Below are 19,618 nucleotides of genomic sequence, written 5' to 3'. Positions count from 1 at the left end.
TAATCCAGCTTATTTACTTTAATTAATAAATATTTTGTTCATATACATCACATCTGTCTTGACTTTATGGCTAATTTTACAAATATTTCTTATATACTGGTTTAAATTTTTGATTTAAAATATCAATGATTGCATTGCGAACAAAAATAGCAAGTATCATTCTCAAAATTTATTACAAGGTGGCAACTCTAAATCACAGATGTTTTGAATTGTTGGTGTTGTTGCGAAACAAGGTGCAATCATAAGTACATATTTTGGTAAAAATTCAAACAAACGTTGGCTTCGCAAATTGTTTAAGTTTGATTTGTATTCTTATCGTTTATTTCTTTATATTTCTATTCGCTTCCATAATGCCAGCTATACACTTTCCCCAACAATAGCTACATCGATCGGTCCTATGTTTGTCAGGCGAACGTATCTAACTCTTTCCACCAGCCGCAAATCGATTTTTGCGGTAACAGCTGATCTGAATCGAGCGTACGCGAATTGAATAAATAAACCAATATTAATAACATAATAAAACGTATTTTGTTATTGTTTGTCGTCATTTTGCAATACGCAGCAGCGGCATATCTTGCAGGAGCCACACATTATTTGGATATCGATTTGTATCATCAGCATCTGCGACTCCCAAGCCTAAAATGACGGTGCAAGTGAAACCTGACGAAATCAAACCAATTATTCGGTGAATTTTTTGCAAATCATGCTAATTAATATGTAAAAATCTAATGAATCATATCGAAACAATTGCAGCATAAACAACATCGAGAAATCGCAACAGGACACGCGCGATTATCGTGGACTTAAATTGGAAAATGGCCTCAAGGTATTGCTCATTTCCGATCCGACAACTGACGTGTCCGCTGCTGCACTATCCGTGCAGGTTGGGTATGTAATTTAGCTCTTCTATTCCATATTATCCTACTATAAAAGGCGATTTTCTGTTGCAGTCACATGTCAGACCCCGAGGATTTGCCCGGATTGGCGCATTTCTGTGAGCACATGCTCTTCCTGGGCACCGAGAAGTATCCGCATGAAAATGGTTATACAACCTACTTATCGCAGAGCGGTGGTAGCAGCAATGCGGCAACATATCCGCTCATGACCAAGTATCATTTCCACGTGGCTCCCGATAAACTAGACGGTGCCTTAGATCGTTTTGCGCAGTTCTTTATTGCACCACTGTTTACGTCCAGTGCAACGGAGCGTGAGATAAATGCAGTAAATTCGGAGCATGAGAAGAATCTATCGAGTGATCTGTGGCGTATCAAGCAAGTTCAGCGACACTTAGCGAAACCGGGACATGCGTACAACAAGTTTGGCAGCGGAAACAAGGCGACGCTCTCCGAAATCCCCAAGACAAAGGGCATCGATGTGCGCGATGAGCTGCTCAAGTTTCACAAACAATGGTATTCGGCGAACATCATGTGCCTGGCTGTCATTGGCAAAGGTTTGTGACTACAGAAAACGTTAAGAATTTCAATAATTTAATAACTACTCTTTTAATTTCTTAGAATCTCTGGACAAACTGGAGGATATGGTCATTGAGAAGTTCTCGGAAATTGAAAATAAAAATGTAAAGGTGCCGGAATGGCCGCGGGAACCGTTTGCAGATGATCAGTATGGTCAAAAGGTGAAGGTGGTGCCTATAAAGGATGTGCGCTCGCTTACCATTAGCTTCACTACGGACGATCTAACGCAGTTCTATAAATCTGGCGTAAGATTTAATTAATTCCAAATTAAACTATAGGTTAATATATATGTAAATGTAATTGCAGCCGGACAACTATTTAACTCATCTGATTGGACATGAAGGCAAAGGCAGCATTTTGTCGGAATTGCGCAGACTCGGTTGGTGCAATGAGTAAGTTAAATGGAAGAGTATTAAATGCTCTGAATTAATGCTTTTATCTCTTTGCAGTCTTATGGCCGGACATCAGAACACACAGAATGGTTTTGGTTTCTTTGACATCGTAGTGGATCTGACACAGGAAGGTTTGGAGCATGTTGACGATATTGTGAACATAATATTCCAATACTTGAGAATGTTACGTCAAGAGGGACCAAAAAAATGGATTTTTGATGAGTGCGTGAAATTGAACGAAATGCGCTTTTGTTTCAAAGAGAAAGAGCAACCCGAGAACTTAGTCACGCACACCGTGTCGTCCATGCAAATATTTCCATTAGAGGAAGTTTTAAGCGCTCCCTATTTAAGTAATGAATGGCGTCCCGAATTAATTTGTAAGCTGCTCGAAGAATTGGTGCCCGAAAAAAGTAGAATCTCTCTAGTTAGTCAGAGTTATGAACAGTCCGTTGATCAGGTTGAGCCCTATTACAAGACGAAGTACGGGCTGGAGCGTATACCAGAGGCTACATTGAAGGTAAAGCATTGATTTCAAATAGTTACGGTTCAGAAAAAAATGTTTGGTCGTTTCTTTCAGTGCTGGGGAAACTGTGAAGTCAACGAAAACCTACAATTATCACTGCCAAACAGTTTTATACCAAGCAACTTTGACATCGCTGAAGTTCCCAGTGATGCGCCTAAGCATCCCGAGATTATTATGGACACACCCATTTTGCGGGTGTGGCACAAGCAGGACAACCAGTTTAACAAGCCAAAAGCCTGCATGACTTTCGACATGTCCAATCCGATTGCCTACTTGGATCCGCTGAATTGCAATTTAAACCACATGATGGTTATGCTAATCAAGGATCAACTTAATGAATACTTGTATGATGCAGAGCTGGCGAATTTAAAGCTCAGCGTGATTACCAAACCATGCGGCATTGATGTAAGTAATTAGCTAACTGAATCCAATTAGATTTGAAATACCAATCTTCTCGGTTTGCAGTTTACCATTCGTGGCTTTAATGACAAGCAAGTTGTATTGCTTGAAAAACTGCTGGATCATTTGTTTAACTTCAATATTGATGAGAAACGCTTTGACATACTCAAGGAGGAACATATTAGGTCGCTAAAGAACTTTAACGCTGAGCAGCCGTATCAACATTCCATCTATTATCTGGCCCTGCTCCTCACGGAGAATGCCTGGGCAAATGTAGAGCTACTCGACGCTATGGAGCGTAAGTTATTCTTAATTGATTTTACCTAATTGCATTTATTAATTTGCAAATTACAGTTGTGACCTACGATCGCGTGCTGAACTTTGCTAAGGAGTTTTTCCAGCGTCTGCACACTGAATGCTTTATCTTTGGCAATGTGACCAAGCAGCAGGCAACCGATATCGCTGGACGCGTAAACAAACGTCTCGAGGAAACCAATGCCACAAAATTGCCCATTTTAGCCCGACAAATGCTCAAGAAACGAGAGTACAAATTATTGCCTGGTAATACAATTTGACAGAATGTTGATTGATTGATTTATTAATATTATTTTTTTATTGACCAGGCGATAGCTATCTGTTCGAAAAGGAAAACGAGTATCACATGAGCTCCTGCACACAGCTGTATATGCAGTGCGGGGCACAAACGGATCACACAAATATTATGGTCAATTTGGTGTCGCAGGTGCTTTCGGAACCTTGCTACGATTGCTTACGCACAAAGGAACAACTGGGCTACATTGTCTTCAGTGGCGTGCGCAAAGTGAATGGATCCAATGGCATACGCATCATTGTACAATCCGCAAAGCATCCTTCATTTGTTGAAGATCGAATCGAGAACTTCCTCGAGACGTATTTGGTAAGGACACTGTTCAATAACAAATAAAAAATCGATCTAATTTGGTTTTTTTTATTAGCAAGTTATTGAGGACATGCCGCAGGATGAATTCGAGCGCCATAAAGAGGCTTTGATCGTTAAAAAACTGGAGAAACCGAAGAATATATTCCAGCAGTTTAGTCAATTCTATGGCGAAATTGCATTGCAAACGTATCATTTTGAGCGCGAAGAGGCCGAAGTCGCAATTCTGCGTAAAATAACAAAATCTGATTTTGTTGATTACTTCAAGGTATTTTAAAAATCTTCATTCATCTTGTCTTTATTGGTTACTGATTTATTATTATTGCAGAGATTTATAGCAAAGGATGGTGATGAGCGAAGAGTTCTGTCGGTGCACATTGTTTCCACACTTAAGGATGCTAATACTGCCACTGCAAGCGCAGCGGACTCGAAGGATAATGTCAGCGAGGTGACGAACATGGATCGTCATAAGACAATCAACGATATTGTTGCCTTTAAGTCTTGCAAAGAATTGTATCCCATCGCAATGCCTTTCTTGGACATTAAGGCGAAGGGAGCACGCAGCAAACTTTGAACGCCTGCATCTCAATTGTAATTTTAACTGACCCCCCTTGTATCCCCCTACCACTTATTTTGTATTTTAAATGGTGTTTTGGTTGCTTTCATTAATTTTAAATAACAGTTTTGATTATATAGAATCCCAATCACAAATATAAAATAACTTGTATTAGCAGTGAGTTGTGACGCACATAATTGCTGCCCAAGAGCGCGCTATTCGGTATGGAGAATCCCATGTCGAGCTTGGTCAGTTCCTGCGAGCTAAGATCCTGAGTACGCCGATGGGTCTGACTCTGATCGAGCAACGAAATTTTATGCTTCAATGTCTCATGCTCAGCCCACTTCAAATGCTTCAAATGCCCGCCCATATCCAATATAATATTGTTCTCCTTCGATTTGGATGGATATGCCTGTGTTAACTGCAAATTTATCATATCACGATGTAAATGCTGGAACGTGCACTGCAGCTGAACTGTGCGACCTGTGTAGGCAGATATTTAGGAGGATTGTTTTTGGCTACTGCTTACAATTAAAACTTGCCTCGAATGCTGAAGATGGGACTCTTCATTGACTCCGTCGATACATTCGCAAAGTGCTCCGTAATGTTCTCCAGCTTCCAGTAATACGTAAACAATTTAAAGTCCTCATCAGCCAGCATAGTATTATTGAATTTATCCACTTCTTCCTCCCGCTCTGGCGCACTCTCTAGTTGCTTCAGCAGTGGTTGAAGTTTTTTAGATGCAATCTCTTGGTTGGGCTTCACAGTGATCTGCTCAAACTTAAAGCGCTTCAGAGTTAGAGGCTTAACGATGCTGGGTGCAGGCACAATTGGAATGGCGTTGCCATCCTGTTCCTCTTGGACATCCGCTAGTTTCTTCAGTAATTCCTTGATTTCCCGCAATTCACCGTACAACTTCTCCTCCAGATTGCGAAATGCGAGATTCATTTCATCTAAAGCGGCACTATTTAGTGGATGTTTTGTTTGGAAGTGCTCACAGCATACCTGATCCGCAGACTCCTTTCAGAGTCTTTGTGGTAACCGCTTCAGCAGATGCCTTGACCTCGCCGGCGTTGACGGTGCACACAGCTCTCTGCACCACGCTGGGCAGCTTGTCGGTGGTTTCTTCAGTTCCATCTACATTTGGTTCTAGCTCATCGATGGCCAGAGATGAGGCTATGAGTAGCAGACAACATACCATGCACAATAACCACTTGGGCATCTCCAGTTAGCAATTTTAATGACTCTGTTCCGTTGTTTGCGAGGCCACAATGACAACTGACAGATGGATGGATGTTTGGGCCCAAATGAGAGCATAAAACGTAGCTGACATTGTGGGAGTACGAACATAAATACGAATACACAGACATTCGTGTATTTATGAAATGAAAATGTTTATAAATATGCGACAGGGGCGCGTGTCGCGTCCGATCTTCTAAATTTAGTGCCAATGTTTTCGCCGCTCATTTTTGAAAATATGAATGAAAGATATGGCGGAGAGCGCGCTGAATACACTCATATATCCAGCTGATCTGCAAAGGAAATATGACAGCAAGTTCAAGAGCTGCATTCGTCTTGATAATACCCGGTAGACATTTCGGTGAAGGAAATAGAATATTGTTTCTTGTAAAGCTTTTAGCCTTTATGCACAATATATCGTTAGGAAGGAAATATTAGTAAGAAACATCCATACAAATCTTCAACTTTTCAAAGGAAAGTTCAAAGAACATTTTTTTTTTATATAACGTCCTTTTCCGATAATCGAAATAATAGGTATATAGGAATTTTAAAAAATTGGTCATAAAATTTGTATTTAATTATTATTAAATTCAAATTTAGTGACCAATTTGTTAAAATATGTATCAAAAATAAAAGTAAGCTTTTAACTCTCAATTAAAATTATAATTTGTCTTCAATTAATTAATATTATTTTATTTGAATAATACATAAATAATTCGTTACAGGTCCTACTCATTTCAGAACTTATTAAACTATTCTCACTAAATTTAAATATTTGAATTAAAGTATTCCTTAAAACACGGATAAAAGTCTGAATCGGCAAGAAATATACATTTTTTCTATTTGTCAGAAAATCATTAATACATTGCACCCCAAGAAAGAATTATTTTTAAAAGTTTATTTAACAAATTAATCCATTAATTATTGCAGCAGTTAGCCCATCGAGAAGAAGGACAACCGGAATGCCAATTCCACCATATTCTGAGGCACCTCGGGACGATGACAAACGTATACTTCCTTAGCGGGTGACTGAAAGAGTCTTCCGACCACCACAAAGCGAACGCCAGCCTGATCCTTGCCCGCATTTGCCACCTCTAAGGTGATGCCATGTTCTTTGATCATGGTTATATCGTGCCCAGTGGTGCTTCTTGCACCTGTGGATTCAGTCAGTTGCCTGCGATGTAGCTTCGAGCGTTCCAACACCAAGTGAATCGTGTGACAAGCCCTGCGCATCTCGGACAGATATGGAAAGTTATCGGGAGTGGCGGTAAAGGGGCAGAGCACCACCCCATTAGCCATGTCCACGTAGACATAGTGCCACACGGAATTCTTCCAGCCGGCGGATATTTTGACGGGCAGCACATTGTTGATCTCCTTCCACAGCGACGTGGTTATCTGGCTTTGGGTCTCCGCATTTAAATTGAGTCCATAGTGCAGTGGATGCTGCTCCGCAAAGTTTTCCCAATCGGAACCGCTATCGGAATCATCGGCGGGCGTCAAACGTCGACGGGAGATGTCATCCTCACTGGGCGTGAGGCTGTGTATAGAGGAGCCGCCCAGCGAAGAACATAACTGCGCCTCATCATCATTCCCTGACGTAGAGTGGGCAACGGTTAGCTTGGGCTTAAGAAACGATTCCAGTTTACCATTTGCTTCTTGCTCTTCGCCAGCTTGCTCGATCTTCAGCTGATCCAATACCTCAGGACGTTTATTGGAAACGGACCAGAATTTAGCCAAAGATTCAATGCCGCACTGAATGAGATGATCCAAAGTCTCTTGGATCTCCTCGATGTAGAACAGCGAAGGCGGCACCGAGCCATAAGCCTCCATTTCGGGCTCATCCACATACATTTTGAGGATGACGGTCAGGATGAGATGACTGCGCGAACAAACAGTGAGAAAATAACGACCCGTGGCATTGGCCAGCACAATCTCCTCCCAGACATACAGCTCACGCACACGAACACCGGGAGCAGCGCCAATAAAGTCAAATATACCACGACAGCGTAGAAAGAGCTCCACATTGGAGCGCACCTCGGCGGGCAGGAGACTGGCTAGCAGAAAGTGATCATAGTACAAGGCGCAGCCATATATAAAGAACTCGCGATGCGTGGTCAACGGCTCATCGTTCCAGTTGCGATAGTCCATGGCCTCCATTTCGCTGAGTGCATCAAAAATACGCAGTTGCGCCTCCTTGGGCAGCGGCAGATTGCGCGACTCCTGCAGCAGCTGCTCGAACTGCAGCTCACCGCGTGGCTGGGCCAACAATCGACACCGCTGGATGCCACAAAAGTGACGCAGGAACAACCGCAAGCCACTCGAGCCGTCGTCGGCGGTGGCAAAGTTGTCCAAATTAAGTCCGGGCAGCGAGAAACGTATGTAGCCAATGAGCTCATCCGATCTCAAGCTGCTTTCGGCGGCGCTGTACAACTCGGCGGCGTAGGCGAACAACACCAAGAAACCGTTGAGTCGACGATAGTTGACATAGTAGGAGACCTGCTCCACCAGCAGACGTGACGTCAGCGGTTCCGTCTGCAGCTCGTTAAGCACCGAGGACAAAGTAAGAAAACTGCCTCTAGCCTTGTACAAAAAGTTGGTGACTGCAGACTCGGGATAATAGTAGAGCGAGTCCTTGTGCTGATCCTGTTGATAGCATTCCGGCGGCAGCAACAGCATACCGAAGGGTGTCAGTGAGTCCGGCACAGCAGCGGAGACGGGCAGCAGCTGCTCGAACTGCTCGGCGAACATGGCAAAGTTCAGCAGCTTGCGCACCTGCTGCACCTGTGGCATACCCAGGGATTCCTCAGTTGCATCGGCTGGACTGCCTGTGCTGGTGCCCTGAAAGGCCAGACAGACCTGTGTGGGCTCGAGGAACTGCTGCAGCAGCTCATCCACATTGCTGGCATACAACTCGATGCCATTGAGGGACTTGAACCAATCGCCACGCTTAATGCTATGCTGCATGGCGCTGATGTCGTGCACAAAGCTGTCGACCATCAGGCACTCGGGCTGATCCGGAAAGGGTAGCACACGAAAGCCCAAAATGGACTCCACTGCGGTGGAGCGTCGGCCAAAGCGGAAGCGATCTGTTGCCGTTATAACCAGCTCCAATTGCTTGGGATTGTCGTGTGAATTCTTGATGTCGGCAAAGCGGAACAGCGCGTTGTTGGAGTTACAATTGCTGCTGTCTGCTGGCTCGGGCTGTGGCCCGCTATTATTGTTGCCATTGTGTTGCTGTTGCTTGCCCTGTTGGCCTCTATTCTGCTGCTGCCGCCGTGTTGTCTTTTTTCCCAGGCGCAGCGAACGACGCAGCAGCTCTCCCCGTTTGTCTGTGGCATTTGTCTTGACACTGGGCACATATTCGGCATAGAATAGGCTGCCGTCTTCGGCCACGTACTCCTCCCAATTGACCAAATCGCTGCCATCGCTGAACGAGCTGTTAAGCGACGAACTGGATGTCGAGTAAGTCTCTGAGGCGTCTAGACCAAGTCTGTGTCTGTCCGAGGCCAAAGACATTCCTCCCTGCGACTTACGCATCTCTAATATAAATATAAACAATCTAAATCGATTAAAAAATTATTCTTTTTTTTGTTTAGCGTATCGTTCTGCCTTGGCTCACAAACAAATTGCAACTGAATCTTAGGCTCAATCTCTCTAACTTGGCCTTTTGTGCTCTTTGAAAACCGGTTTACGTTTCGCTCTCGCGCTGCCGCTGTAAATTCCATTGAGTTTATGCTACCTGCTCTTCGCCGTTCTCTTGAGCATTTCACTTTACAGCTAGCGAGAAACTCTGCGATCATTGTTTAGAATTCCGATCGACATCAAGTGTGGGACAATTGTTGGTTCCTATATTAACTGTTCGAATTTCGAATGAAATTAACTCTGCTTTAATGTCAGCTATTATTTTGATTTCCAATCCCATTTTGAACTTGAATGTATTTTTCTAAATAAAACTTGGCTTTAAATAGTAGTTTAATTTCCTATGGTTTTCTAATCGGAGTTAAGCCTGTTAAACTTTAAAAATTCTCTTTAAATTTGTTTCCTTTCCCATTGTATCATATTTTTCTTAGATTTCTATAAAATTTTCACATTTCTATCCAAATCTTGATACAATTTCGAGTGCGTTGCATTAATTAGATGCTCTTATATTTTCTTTTAAACTACATTTATTACATTGTTAACGCATTGTCACGCATTACTTGCAATAGCGATCTGCTTTCATTTTGCTGCGCCTGTCCAAAAGTGTTTCATGCAAAAGTCCTTGAGCCTTTGCTTCCTCCAGTTCCTTGATATTGTTTTTGCTTATCCGCATCTTCTTGTCTTGGAACTTTTGAAACTTTTTGCTACAACATCAAGCAGAAAATAAAATTCAAATGAATAATTCTATTAATTTTGGATTTAAAGAATTCATACACATAATTTCTCTCCACTTCTCCCAAGTCGCCTTTCTCTTCCTTGGGCTGTTCGTCCACAACAACATCACGAGCCGCATTAGTACGAACTCGGCAGATTTCTTGGTCTCCCACTTTTTTGCGGAGTGCTACACAAGCATCGTCCTCTGGATCTATGGACATGAAGTGACCCGTCTCCGATAGCAAAGCCATTTTCTTACCCTATGATAGAGACATACACATTCATTAGATAATAATGTAAATTATTTATTCAACAGAAATTACCTCAAAAACTGGTTCCCATTGCTCCATGGAACCAACGGCCTCAGAACGTCCAGTCACCATGCCATCTTTCTCAATTTTAACATACTTTCCATAGCCAGATTTAAAAGAGACCTTGCGATCATTGATTGGAAACGCTGTAAATATCTCCTCTGGATCTGGACCGTCACCTTGATTGTGTGGAGCGCCCAGCGTAAATAATCTACGAATTATATTTTCTTAGAAAATTCAAGTATTTGGTTGCTTTGGTTGCTGACATACCCATTGTCCAACGCCTTTAAGTAACAGCGGTCCCCAAACTCTATGGCCACCGCGCCGACAATATTGGTCGCGGCTGTAGCTGTCCACCAACCGCCATGCTGAATTGCATCTTCGTCAACAACTGTCTTGCTACGTTTGGGTACATCGTCATCGTTGTGTTCCTTTTCCTTCTTGCGTTTCTTACTTTTTCTATAAAACAAACCAAATTAGGGTTTATCTTCAGCAATACGCTTTCATAGTATACACTTACTTGGGTTTCTCTCCCTTTAAAACTAATTTTTTTTTATGCGTACATTATCATAATCGGCCATGATTCAGAAGATTTATATATTAAACAAATTACTATTGATGTTTGTTTTGATACTAGAGTCAGTGTGGCCGTTAAATGAATATGAAAATATACCACATTTAAACTTGCCTTCAAATCAAAACGAATACGATAAATGTAATCATAAGTAGTGAAAGTTATCGATAATTATAAAAATTTTCCAATTAGCCTGGCGCCCGCCAAATATGATTTATTTTTAAATATTCATTCAACATACAATATATGCCACCACTGGGGAAATCAAAAAAGCGTATGAAATATATATGTATATATATAGTTATACAAAGTTTGTAAATCTAAGCAATGTATTATGCAAAAGCTGTATAAATACATGTCAGGTTCGCTAGTTGAATATAAATAATAAATATAATAATTTAAATTAGACTTGGCTGCCGAATGGATGCACATAACTTAGACTTAGCTCTATTAATAATTAAATAATTTAAAATTATAAGGAAGTATGAGGCTGACAATATCAATATAAAATTAATTTAGTTGATTACAGAATGTATCGTAAAGGAATAATTTTTGTAGATTATTCGCAAATTAAGAATATGTTTTGACTAAACATCCTATGTGCATCCAAGACAATGACTGTTCCTATAAATATGCACAACGTTATTACCCATTTCGTACCCATATTGGGTAACTGGGAATATATACACATATAAATACTGAAAGCGGAATGCAGTATGGTTACATATAACCCTCCACAGACACATGTTGCCACTGGCCCTGTAATTAAACACAAATTTTAATTAAGGTCACAATTGGCTAGGTAGTACAACTTACTGCAATGCCGAGATTCCATCCAGCTCCAGCTGGATTCTCTTTGGTTATGCCGCATCGCCGACAAACGACGCCATTTAGGGATATAGCCCAGACTTCTTTGCCAACTGATACGGATCTAAAACCACAGTGCGTTTCCGTGTGTGGCGGAACATTGGCAGCATTTGGAAGAAATTGCCAATGCGATCCTTCGGGGAATGTGCGAGTGATCTCCTTACGCACTGCCAACCGTTGCTGGTTATCCAATGCCCAGATACCAGCACGACCCACACTAATGGCCTTAAAGGTAACGCCCGGTGGAGCCTCCACCTGTTGCCAAGCGTCGCCACACGGATTGAGCTTATTGACGCCAAAGCGATAGAAGATCATGCCATTCCTGGCAACCGCCCACACTTGTCCTGTTGGCGACACGCTAATACCAATCAGCGGCTGATCGCTAACAATGTGCTCCCAGCTATCTCCGCGTGGGTTCAATGTGGTAACGCCATGTCGAATCAAAACATCGCCATTCGAGGCAATGGCCCAAGCAGCCACAGGCATATCCTCTACATTAATTGCGCTGTCCACATCGTCATCCAACACCTGTAAGGCAGCATCAAGTATTTTTGAATGGCTGAGTTCTTGCCAAGGCCCGCTGCTGCTAAGCCGGCACTTTTTCATCCAACGTCGTCGTCGCACACAATCCGTCAGCTTCTTGTGGGCATGATAGTTAGCCGGAAAGTCGATTGCATATTGCCAACCTTCCTTATCAGCACCACCAGGAATGTTATAGTCAATGGCCCAGTCGGAGATCCATTCGCAGTGTGTGGACAGCAGCTTGGTGTGCTCCTTGCTGCGTTTCTGTCGTCCAGTGGCATCGCTCCACATATGTCTATCGGTGGGCAAGCTCTTGGCAGTGAAGCCACTAATTGGATTCCAGCGTTGATTCTCATACACATAATAAGTATGTGTATCGATCATGGTATTAATTTTGCCCGATCCCTCAAGTCCTTTGAGAAACATGCCGCCCCAGCCGCCATTGTACGCCCAAGCTGTATTATCACAAGCAATGGCCCAGACAACATCGACGCCACTGTTGTAAACACGCTTAACATGGCCACCCATTTGTCGCCAGTGCATCTGCTGCATCGACACAATCAGCGAGGGCGAACGATACAAGACATTGAAGAGCTTAACGCGTCCACTGACATAGAGGCAAGTGACAGCGGCGGGATCAGTGCGATATTTATAGTCGGCGTAGAGCGCATTGTTGACTACTATCTGATACTGATTCTGAAGAGCTCTGTAAAACGATTTTTAAGTACTGATAAATTTAAAAATAATCTTTGATGACTCACCTAATTTTAACAGTGAAACTAGCGCCAGGTGCAAATACCATGCGATCGTTCCGTATTTCATCGAGCCACTCCGAGTCAACCATGGAGTTGAGTACTGTTGTGCGCTCATTGAAACGTGGATTCAAATGCATGGCAATCACACGATACTTCTCCACACGATGAGGCAATGCCTTGATATTCGAATGGCACTGCAAATCGAAGCGTATTTGATCGGCATCATCGTACACACAGCCAGTGATTTCCACTTCGCTGCCACAAGGCATGCTAGAAAAGAATTCTGGGATTAGTAGAGTTATGCTGGACAATTGCTTTGAGATTACCTACCCATTGTAAAGCGTATTGTAGTAGGGCGTCTCGCAGGTGGACAGATCCATGCGTTCCACGTAGTGACAGTTTCCGCTATCGGTTTTCTCCAGCTGCTGCGCCTTCATGTTGGCCGCATCAAAGACAAATACATCACCCAGATCGCTGGTCAGCCAGATGGCATTGCTCGCCGGCTTGCCCATCAGCATATTGATTTGGCTGCACACTGACGACAAGTGCGATAACCAATCCTCCATTTCAGCATCGCCAGCAAACTGCAGCTTGACAGGACTGCAATTGATAGGCAGATGCACTGCGTGTATGGCCAGACGTGGCGCGCCCGGTTCACTGCAGCACTGCACACACGTAATGTCCGAGAGCGTAAACTGTATCTTGGTGGCAGCTCCATCAGGGCTGAGCACCGTGAAGGTACCGGAATCGCTGTCGGTGGTGCTGTCGCTTCCCGTACCCGTGCCACTTACCCACTCCAGCTCAATGATGCAGTCCTCGTAGTCACCAGCTGGATGCTGATAGCGAGCATCGGCTGATTTCACCCACGAGGTGAGCTCCACGGCCTTCTCGAAGTGCGTTACCTGCTGCAACTTGGCCAGACTGAGTTGGCGTTGCTTGAGCTTGTCGAGTATATCGTTGCGCCACATGGGATTCGCCTCGGCTTTGCCGTCGTTCGCCAAGTGGTCGTTGAACCAATTGGGTATGTTGTTGACATCAACGGTGACGGCGCCCGTTGCAATGCAGCTCCACATTACCGCACACTCGGTCCAAAACTGTGAGCCATTGTGGTCGTCATCTTCGCCTAGGAAGGCATCAGATCCATGCGTGGATTCCGACTCAAATACAGCCAAATCGCTTTCCGGATGCGCCTCCGTGCCCACAACAGAGCCAACGCTGCGCACTGGCGACCAGGCGCGTGGATTCTTCAGCTGTGTCTCGAACTTGCCGGTGATCTCGGCAATGTCTGCAGCTGGTGCACTGGAGGCATGCGAGGAGGTCTCTCGCAAGGCGGTGGCACGATGTTTCTGCCGCTCATTTAAATTGAGACTGCCAATTGTGGGCGGCGAGTCAGCGTTGAGCTTCCAACGCTCATTCTTCAAGCGATTATTGAGACCATTGCTGAGGGATGCATTGCTGTGGTTGCTGACGGTTTCTATGACAGCACACGTTTCCACCACGCCCTTCTCTTTTTCCTTCGAATATAGATTGGAGAAGCTTTGATGTTTGGAGCCGGGCGTGGAGCTGCTGCCTCCACTCTTACGTGACACAATGGACAAGGAACTGGAGGACCGACTTATTTGCATTGAACACTGTATCTTCAGCCACTTCTTGCCGGTGGGATCCGCTGCACTGACGCCAGATCGATAGTAAATTGCGCGATCAGCTGCGCCAATAGCAAACACCTGTTGAAAGAGTCGAAGATTAAATGGAGCTCAACAATATGTATACTGCATTACCTGATCATTTGGTGCCACCGAGATCATTGATAGATTGCCTACCATTTCCACCCACCCTCTGCCTATGGCGGCATCCTCACTTATGCCTGCCACATCGCCTTTGATGCCACGTCGAAACCAAGCATGATTATCGTTTGTAATGCACCACACGGCATCGGTGCCCACCGAGATCTGAACAATGCGCAGTCCACGCGGTGTATCCGATTGCGAACTTGTAGCAACTGGTGATTTGACATCTAGCCATGCCTCGCCCGACAGGTTGTCGCGAGTTATCCCCGTGCGCACAATAACGCGACCATTGTAGAGCACAGCCCAAACCAGGCCAGTGGGACCTACGCTAATTTGGGCGAGCTCGCTTCCAGTGGGAGTATTGATGGCAGTCCAGCGCAGACCTTCGGGAGCGAACTGTGTGACTCCAGTGCGAAACATGGCACGACCATGTGCTGTTATAGCCCACACGCAAAGAGTGCCAACTCGGGCATTGGGTACGTGGGTGCCTCCGATGGCTACATCGATAAAGGGCTCCTGTGTAGGATCCTTGTGCAATGGAGCGACGGCACACCAGCTATTGAGCGCCGCATAGCGTCGAAAGCGTATCCATTTTCGACGCCTCACATACGAGTTCCATGACTTTTTGGCTGAATAGGAAGCTGGGAAATCCAGTGCATACATCCAGCCATCTTCGGCTAATTGCTGGCCATCGAGTTCAAGATCCAAATGCCAATCACCATCCCACTGCCAGGCCATAGAAGGCAAACGTATCTTGTCCACGCTCCGTTCGACGCTGCCATCAACATTCGAGTAACGGTAGCGATCGGTGGGCAGCAGCGTCTTCGAGAATCCCTCGATGGGCAGCCAACGTTCGTTCTCATAGGATTCCTCTTTGACACGTATGGGCACATCGAGTCCATGCACATGCACATACACCTGCCGATCGCCACCAATGGCCCACATATAGTTGGGCACAGCACTGATTTTCTTGAATTCCAATCCAAGATAGGGGAATTCGCGCCATCCACTTGAGCTTGTGGACAGCGTGTGAACGCGGCCCTCGCTGCTGGTGGCGAACAGTAAGCTGCTGGGCATGGCGGAGTGTTTTTTAACTAAACTTCTTTCGCTACAACAGTCTTTCTTTGTGTTCCATTGTGGGTGGCACGCATTTACCAAATAATTGATTTTCCGTTCAAGTTGATTTAATACTGCCACACTGTCGAACAACTGATAACAGCTGATTGGCGAGATGGCAACTCTGCAGGTTAAATATCTTATTAGAGTTCTAGTAAGTAGAAGCACTGTCTTGCTCGATATATTTTAACAGCAAATAAAATTTATTTATGTAACATTAACATAATATAATATAGTACCAATCCCGACAGAAGCATACATTTATTTAACATGTTCAGTGTAACCACTAAATTGTAAGTGATCTATCGCTTATCGATGTAACGGTGGCAACGCTAAGAGCCACGCAATGTTTACATATAGAGCGTCATTAAACTAACCTTTTCCCCACAGCTTACTTTGCACTCGCATTCATTCGACGCCTGATTTTCAGGCGTTATCAACCTTCTCCAAGAAATTCCCGTTTCCTTTTATGGGTTTAGTTGAGAGTGTGCTAAAGAAACCTACAGTCAATATGGATAGCGTTGAAGCTCAATTTGTGCGCGATGCCATTGCCAACAACAAGGTGACAATTTTCAGCAAAACTTATTGCCCTTACTGCACAATGGCCAAGGAGGTAAGCGAATCGTGAGTGTTGTAAAATCAATGCTTTAATCTTATCGGATTTGTAAAATTAACAGCCGTTCCGCAAGCTGAATGTTAACGCTTTGATTATTGAGCTGGATAACCGTAAGGATGGCAATGAGATTCAATCTGTTTTGGGCGAAATGACAGGCGCTCGCACAGTTCCCCGCGTCTTTATAGATGGGAAGTTCATTGGCGGAGGCACAGATATTAAGCGCATGTATGAGCTGGGAACACTGCAAAAATACTTTGAATAATTTTAATAATTACTATTACTAGTTAATTGTGGTGTAATTTAAAAGAAATTTGTTGTAAAATAAATTGTTTCTTTTTTCAATATTTTCCTTACTTGCATCTATGTGTTACTTTCACTCTTTGGGAAAACCAACGACGAATCACTTTACAAATGTAAAACAGTAAGTAATTATGTGATTTCAAATATTGTTCATAAATCTATTTGTGTTAATGGTGAAATTATATTTATAAATAATAATTAAAATATATATGTACGTATATTGCTGTTGCATACAAAGAATGTAAAAATATTTTTTAATGCTTTGATTATCGAAAACAATCGGCATTTTAAACTACCGCCGCACTGCATATCGACTTCCCATAATAAATCGGAATTTAGTCGATAAATCGAGACGTAGTAGAAATCTGCTTATTGGATCTGTCAAATGTAAATAAACAAATTAGAATAATAAATAGAGCGCTTCAATTATGACTGATGTGGTGCGCGGTGAAGCTCCTGAATCGGACGAGGAGCAAGACAAACAAGAGGCAATTGAGCTATGAAATTTAAAACATTGAATTCCACTACATAACTAGTACCTGCAGATATTCGCAGCTGAAGTTTCTGGAGAGGCAACTGAAGAGGAAGAAGATGAAGACATCTATGAGAAGCCAAGCAGGGCGAGTGTAACTGCTTCCATCTATCGAAACAATCTACTACAACGTAAACTAAGTATGCGCCAAACAAGTAAATAACAATTTAATTATTAATTGCCTTCATAATTACCTGCAGTTGAGAGCAATATTGATATTTGGAGATCGCTGACAGCGTTCACACGAAGTTTTGTGGTGAACGCATCCAAACAGCTGTTGAACACGGATCAAATGCTCATCAAATCGCAGGTATCCTTGCAATCGGCACATACAGCCTTGCAACAGGCTCAAAGGAACACAGCACAATTGCAATCCCGCACATCGGCAGCATTAACGAGCAGCTTTCTGCCCGTCATCCAAATAGATTAATCAACTCAACGCAATTAGAACAATGAAATGGACAGTTTATGAAATTTGTTATAAATACAAACGAACAAAACTAGGCTAATCCTCGGTATCTGAATTGGGAGCATATACTTGACTATTGGGAGATGGTTCGCGTGGCACGTATGTGTTTTGAAAGCAACGTGAGAAAATCGTGCGCAACTTATGCCTTTGTTCACGTTCCGGCGACTGTGGTATGCTTTCGTCTTCCTCCTCTGCGTCATTGATGTTTTCAGGTGGCAACACTGTGGGCGGCGCCTCCTCCGTCTCAAAGAAGTAGACTTCAGTGCTGTTCGGTGGATATGCCTGGCTAGCTTGTGCTGCCTCTGACACAGCCAACAGCAAGGCTTCTTCGTCAGCCTCCTCTTCAACCACATCCACAGTATCGCCATCGGCCAGCAGTCTTGCTGGTTGTACGGATGGAGCTTCGGATGGACGAGGTGGGCGATGCTCACGAAATTGAAAAACTGACGCATCCTCGTCCGATATTACAGTGGTGTTTTCAGCAAGACGACGTTTCTGTTGCACTGTGGGTCCCGGTGTGCTGCTTTTCCGCTTCTGAGCCACACTGGGCAGATCAGTCTCGCGAATCTCGCGCTGACAGTAATCCTCAGAAAAGCTAACGTCATCGGGTGAAAGTGTGGACAGAATTAGTAAACATTCAATCTCGGCATGCTTCTTAATCTTAAGCAGAAAGGGACTTCCTGCATCATCAAACTCTATTGACATTTCAGCGTTTAGAGCTTCTGCAAAGAGCAGAAAAGCGCGAAATTCTTTGATGCAGAATGTAATCACGGATTCTTTGGCTACTTGGTAGTGCGAAAATTCACTGGGCTTCAGTTTCAGCTGTGATCGCATGAATTTATCATTTACACGAGCGCCTTCGATGTAGTTTTTGGCCGACAAGCTGTCAGGTTTGGCCTCCAGGGTCAATTCCTCCTCCGAGGCAATGAAACTGTTCGATATTTCCATAAACAATTTGAAGTCTCCACGTATGCTGCAGAATTGTTAATATTTATTAGTATATTAATATCCACAAAAGGAAGTTAAGGCTCACCAATTGACGCTTTGATCTGTGGGTACAGCTGAAGTGATGTTCTGTTCATCCACAATAGAGAGCAGTGCTTGCTTCGTAGTTTCTAACTTGCACCGCAGCTTAACTTGAAACTTTGTGCTATTATTTACAATGCTTAGTTCACAGTGCTCCACCTATAGTATTTACTTTATGAACATAAGTTTATTCCAATTATTTCCCTTAACTTACATACCTGCTTCATATTGCGGAAGACGCCTAGACACGACTTCATGGCAATTTTACAGTAGCAATCGCCGCTAGGAGGCATCTGAAATGTATCAAACATGGCGCGACTGAAACGAATACTGCCCACAGCCGATTGTGTGGCATTAATGGTGCGCATCTGTAATCCTTGGCCATCGGCCTCAATGAACAATTCCTTGCCCACTTTGGAGAGCGATTGTATTGCTTTTGCAAGGACTAAAGAATGAATTAATTAATTAAAGCTATAATATGACATTTGTATAACTTACCGCGCGCATTGCTTCCTTCTAAGGTGCACTTCATCGATTGAAAATCAGTAAAAACACTTTAGTCTATTTACGATTTCCGCGCGCTTTCGTTTATAAACAAAGCGCACAAGTCAGCTGTTTGGTAAGAAGAACATGTTAGGCTCATCCCAGGAGCTGTTTGAAATTGTTCTAGTTCATGGCTAAGAACTTTGCTGGTTCCGCTTAACTTTACGTGCAAGGAACTGGTAACGCTAGCCGTCATACAGAAATACAACTAAACCAACCCGTATTAAAACCATTCTGGAAATGTTCACAACTTGAAGTAACCAAGCTTGTTTGACTTAAAATAACATAATTTAAAATCCCCATTTGCGGTCATATTGTTTCCCAACAGCTGTTAAAGTTCTGTGGGTTTA

The 19,618-nt window shown here is 43.5% G+C and overlaps 8 protein-coding genes across 16 annotated transcripts; 3 read left to right on the top strand and 5 right to left on the bottom strand.

The window, feature by feature from the left end:
- The first annotated feature begins 79 nt into the window (after positions 1-79).
- Positions 80-4,400, top strand: LOC133842590 (insulin-degrading enzyme). 9 transcript variants are annotated; one of them, XM_062275748.1, is made up of 14 exons: positions 80-233; positions 381-477; positions 563-685; positions 754-888; positions 951-1,450; positions 1,515-1,717; positions 1,779-1,864; positions 1,922-2,381; positions 2,442-2,792; positions 2,853-3,084; positions 3,141-3,347; positions 3,410-3,702; positions 3,761-3,970; positions 4,031-4,400. In XM_062275748.1, exons 2-14 carry the CDS (start codon positions 398-400, stop codon positions 4,274-4,276), a joined length of 3,126 nt encoding a protein of 1,041 aa, XP_062131732.1. In that variant the 5' UTR covers positions 80-233; positions 381-397; the 3' UTR covers positions 4,277-4,400. The 9 variants fall into 9 exon arrangements, with proteins under 9 accessions (XP_062131732.1, XP_062131737.1, XP_062131736.1 ...); XM_062275747.1 differs by having other exon boundaries at positions 84-233; positions 358-477; XM_062275746.1 differs by having other exon boundaries at positions 87-257; positions 358-477.
- Positions 4,353-5,772, bottom strand: LOC133842598 (uncharacterized). The gene is made up of 3 exons (XM_062275766.1): positions 5,264-5,772; positions 4,801-5,211; positions 4,353-4,741 (listed from the first exon to the last, which is right to left on the bottom strand). Exons 1-3 carry the CDS (start codon positions 5,478-5,480, stop codon positions 4,407-4,409), a joined length of 963 nt encoding a protein of 320 aa, XP_062131750.1. The 5' UTR covers positions 5,481-5,772; the 3' UTR covers positions 4,353-4,406.
- Positions 5,773-6,164: 392 nt separating this feature from the next.
- LOC133842591 (protein inturned) lies at positions 6,165-9,528 on the bottom strand. Its single transcript, XM_062275756.1, has one exon. The coding sequence runs from the start codon at positions 9,032-9,034 to the stop codon at positions 6,431-6,433; it is 2,604 nt and encodes an 867-aa protein (XP_062131740.1). The 5' UTR covers positions 9,035-9,528; the 3' UTR covers positions 6,165-6,430.
- An 87-nt stretch (positions 9,529-9,615) lies between these two features.
- Positions 9,616-10,757, bottom strand: LOC133842599 (protein FRG1 homolog). Its single transcript, XM_062275768.1, is given in 6 exon segments — positions 9,616-9,840; positions 9,911-10,110; positions 10,174-10,372; positions 10,432-10,620; positions 10,682-10,713; positions 10,716-10,757. Coding segments are annotated over 6 exon segments (795 nt in total). The 5' UTR covers positions 10,743-10,757; the 3' UTR covers positions 9,616-9,692.
- Positions 10,682-15,896, bottom strand: LOC133842589 (tectonin beta-propeller repeat-containing protein). Its single transcript, XM_062275745.1, has 5 exons — positions 14,658-15,896; positions 13,210-14,603; positions 12,886-13,149; positions 11,552-12,830; positions 10,682-11,494 (listed from the first exon to the last, which is right to left on the bottom strand). The coding sequence occupies exons 1-5, from the start codon at positions 15,741-15,743 to the stop codon at positions 11,456-11,458; spliced, it is 4,062 nt and encodes a 1,353-aa protein (XP_062131729.1). The 5' UTR covers positions 15,744-15,896; the 3' UTR covers positions 10,682-11,455.
- A 161-nt stretch (positions 15,897-16,057) lies between these two features.
- On the top strand, positions 16,058-16,742 carry LOC133842600 (uncharacterized). The gene is made up of 3 exons (XM_062275769.1): positions 16,058-16,075; positions 16,173-16,395; positions 16,460-16,742. Exons 2-3 carry the CDS (start codon positions 16,252-16,254, stop codon positions 16,658-16,660), a joined length of 345 nt encoding a protein of 114 aa, XP_062131753.1. The 5' UTR covers positions 16,058-16,075; positions 16,173-16,251; the 3' UTR covers positions 16,661-16,742.
- Positions 16,743-17,047: 305 nt separating this feature from the next.
- Positions 17,048-17,739, top strand: LOC133845510 (biogenesis of lysosome-related organelles complex 1 subunit 3). Its single transcript, XM_062279983.1, has 3 exons — positions 17,048-17,186; positions 17,244-17,370; positions 17,431-17,739. Exons 1-3 carry the CDS (start codon positions 17,127-17,129, stop codon positions 17,658-17,660), a joined length of 417 nt encoding a protein of 138 aa, XP_062135967.1. The 5' UTR covers positions 17,048-17,126; the 3' UTR covers positions 17,661-17,739.
- LOC133845509 (cell cycle checkpoint control protein RAD9A) lies at positions 17,675-19,383 on the bottom strand. The gene is made up of 4 exons (XM_062279982.1): positions 19,224-19,383; positions 18,944-19,170; positions 18,733-18,884; positions 17,675-18,672 (listed from the first exon to the last, which is right to left on the bottom strand). Exons 1-4 carry the CDS (start codon positions 19,255-19,257, stop codon positions 17,736-17,738), a joined length of 1,350 nt encoding a protein of 449 aa, XP_062135966.1. The 5' UTR covers positions 19,258-19,383; the 3' UTR covers positions 17,675-17,735.
- Positions 19,384-19,618: the final 235 nt, after the last annotated feature.

Source organism: Drosophila sulfurigaster, chromosome 3 (genome assembly GCF_023558435.1).
Source record: "Drosophila sulfurigaster albostrigata strain 15112-1811.04 chromosome 3, ASM2355843v2, whole genome shotgun sequence".
In the NCBI taxonomy this organism is placed as follows: Eukaryota; Metazoa; Arthropoda; class Insecta; order Diptera; family Drosophilidae; genus Drosophila; species Drosophila sulfurigaster.
Note: the sequence above shows the minus strand (reverse complement) of the source record. Positions and strands in the feature narration are given on the sequence as shown.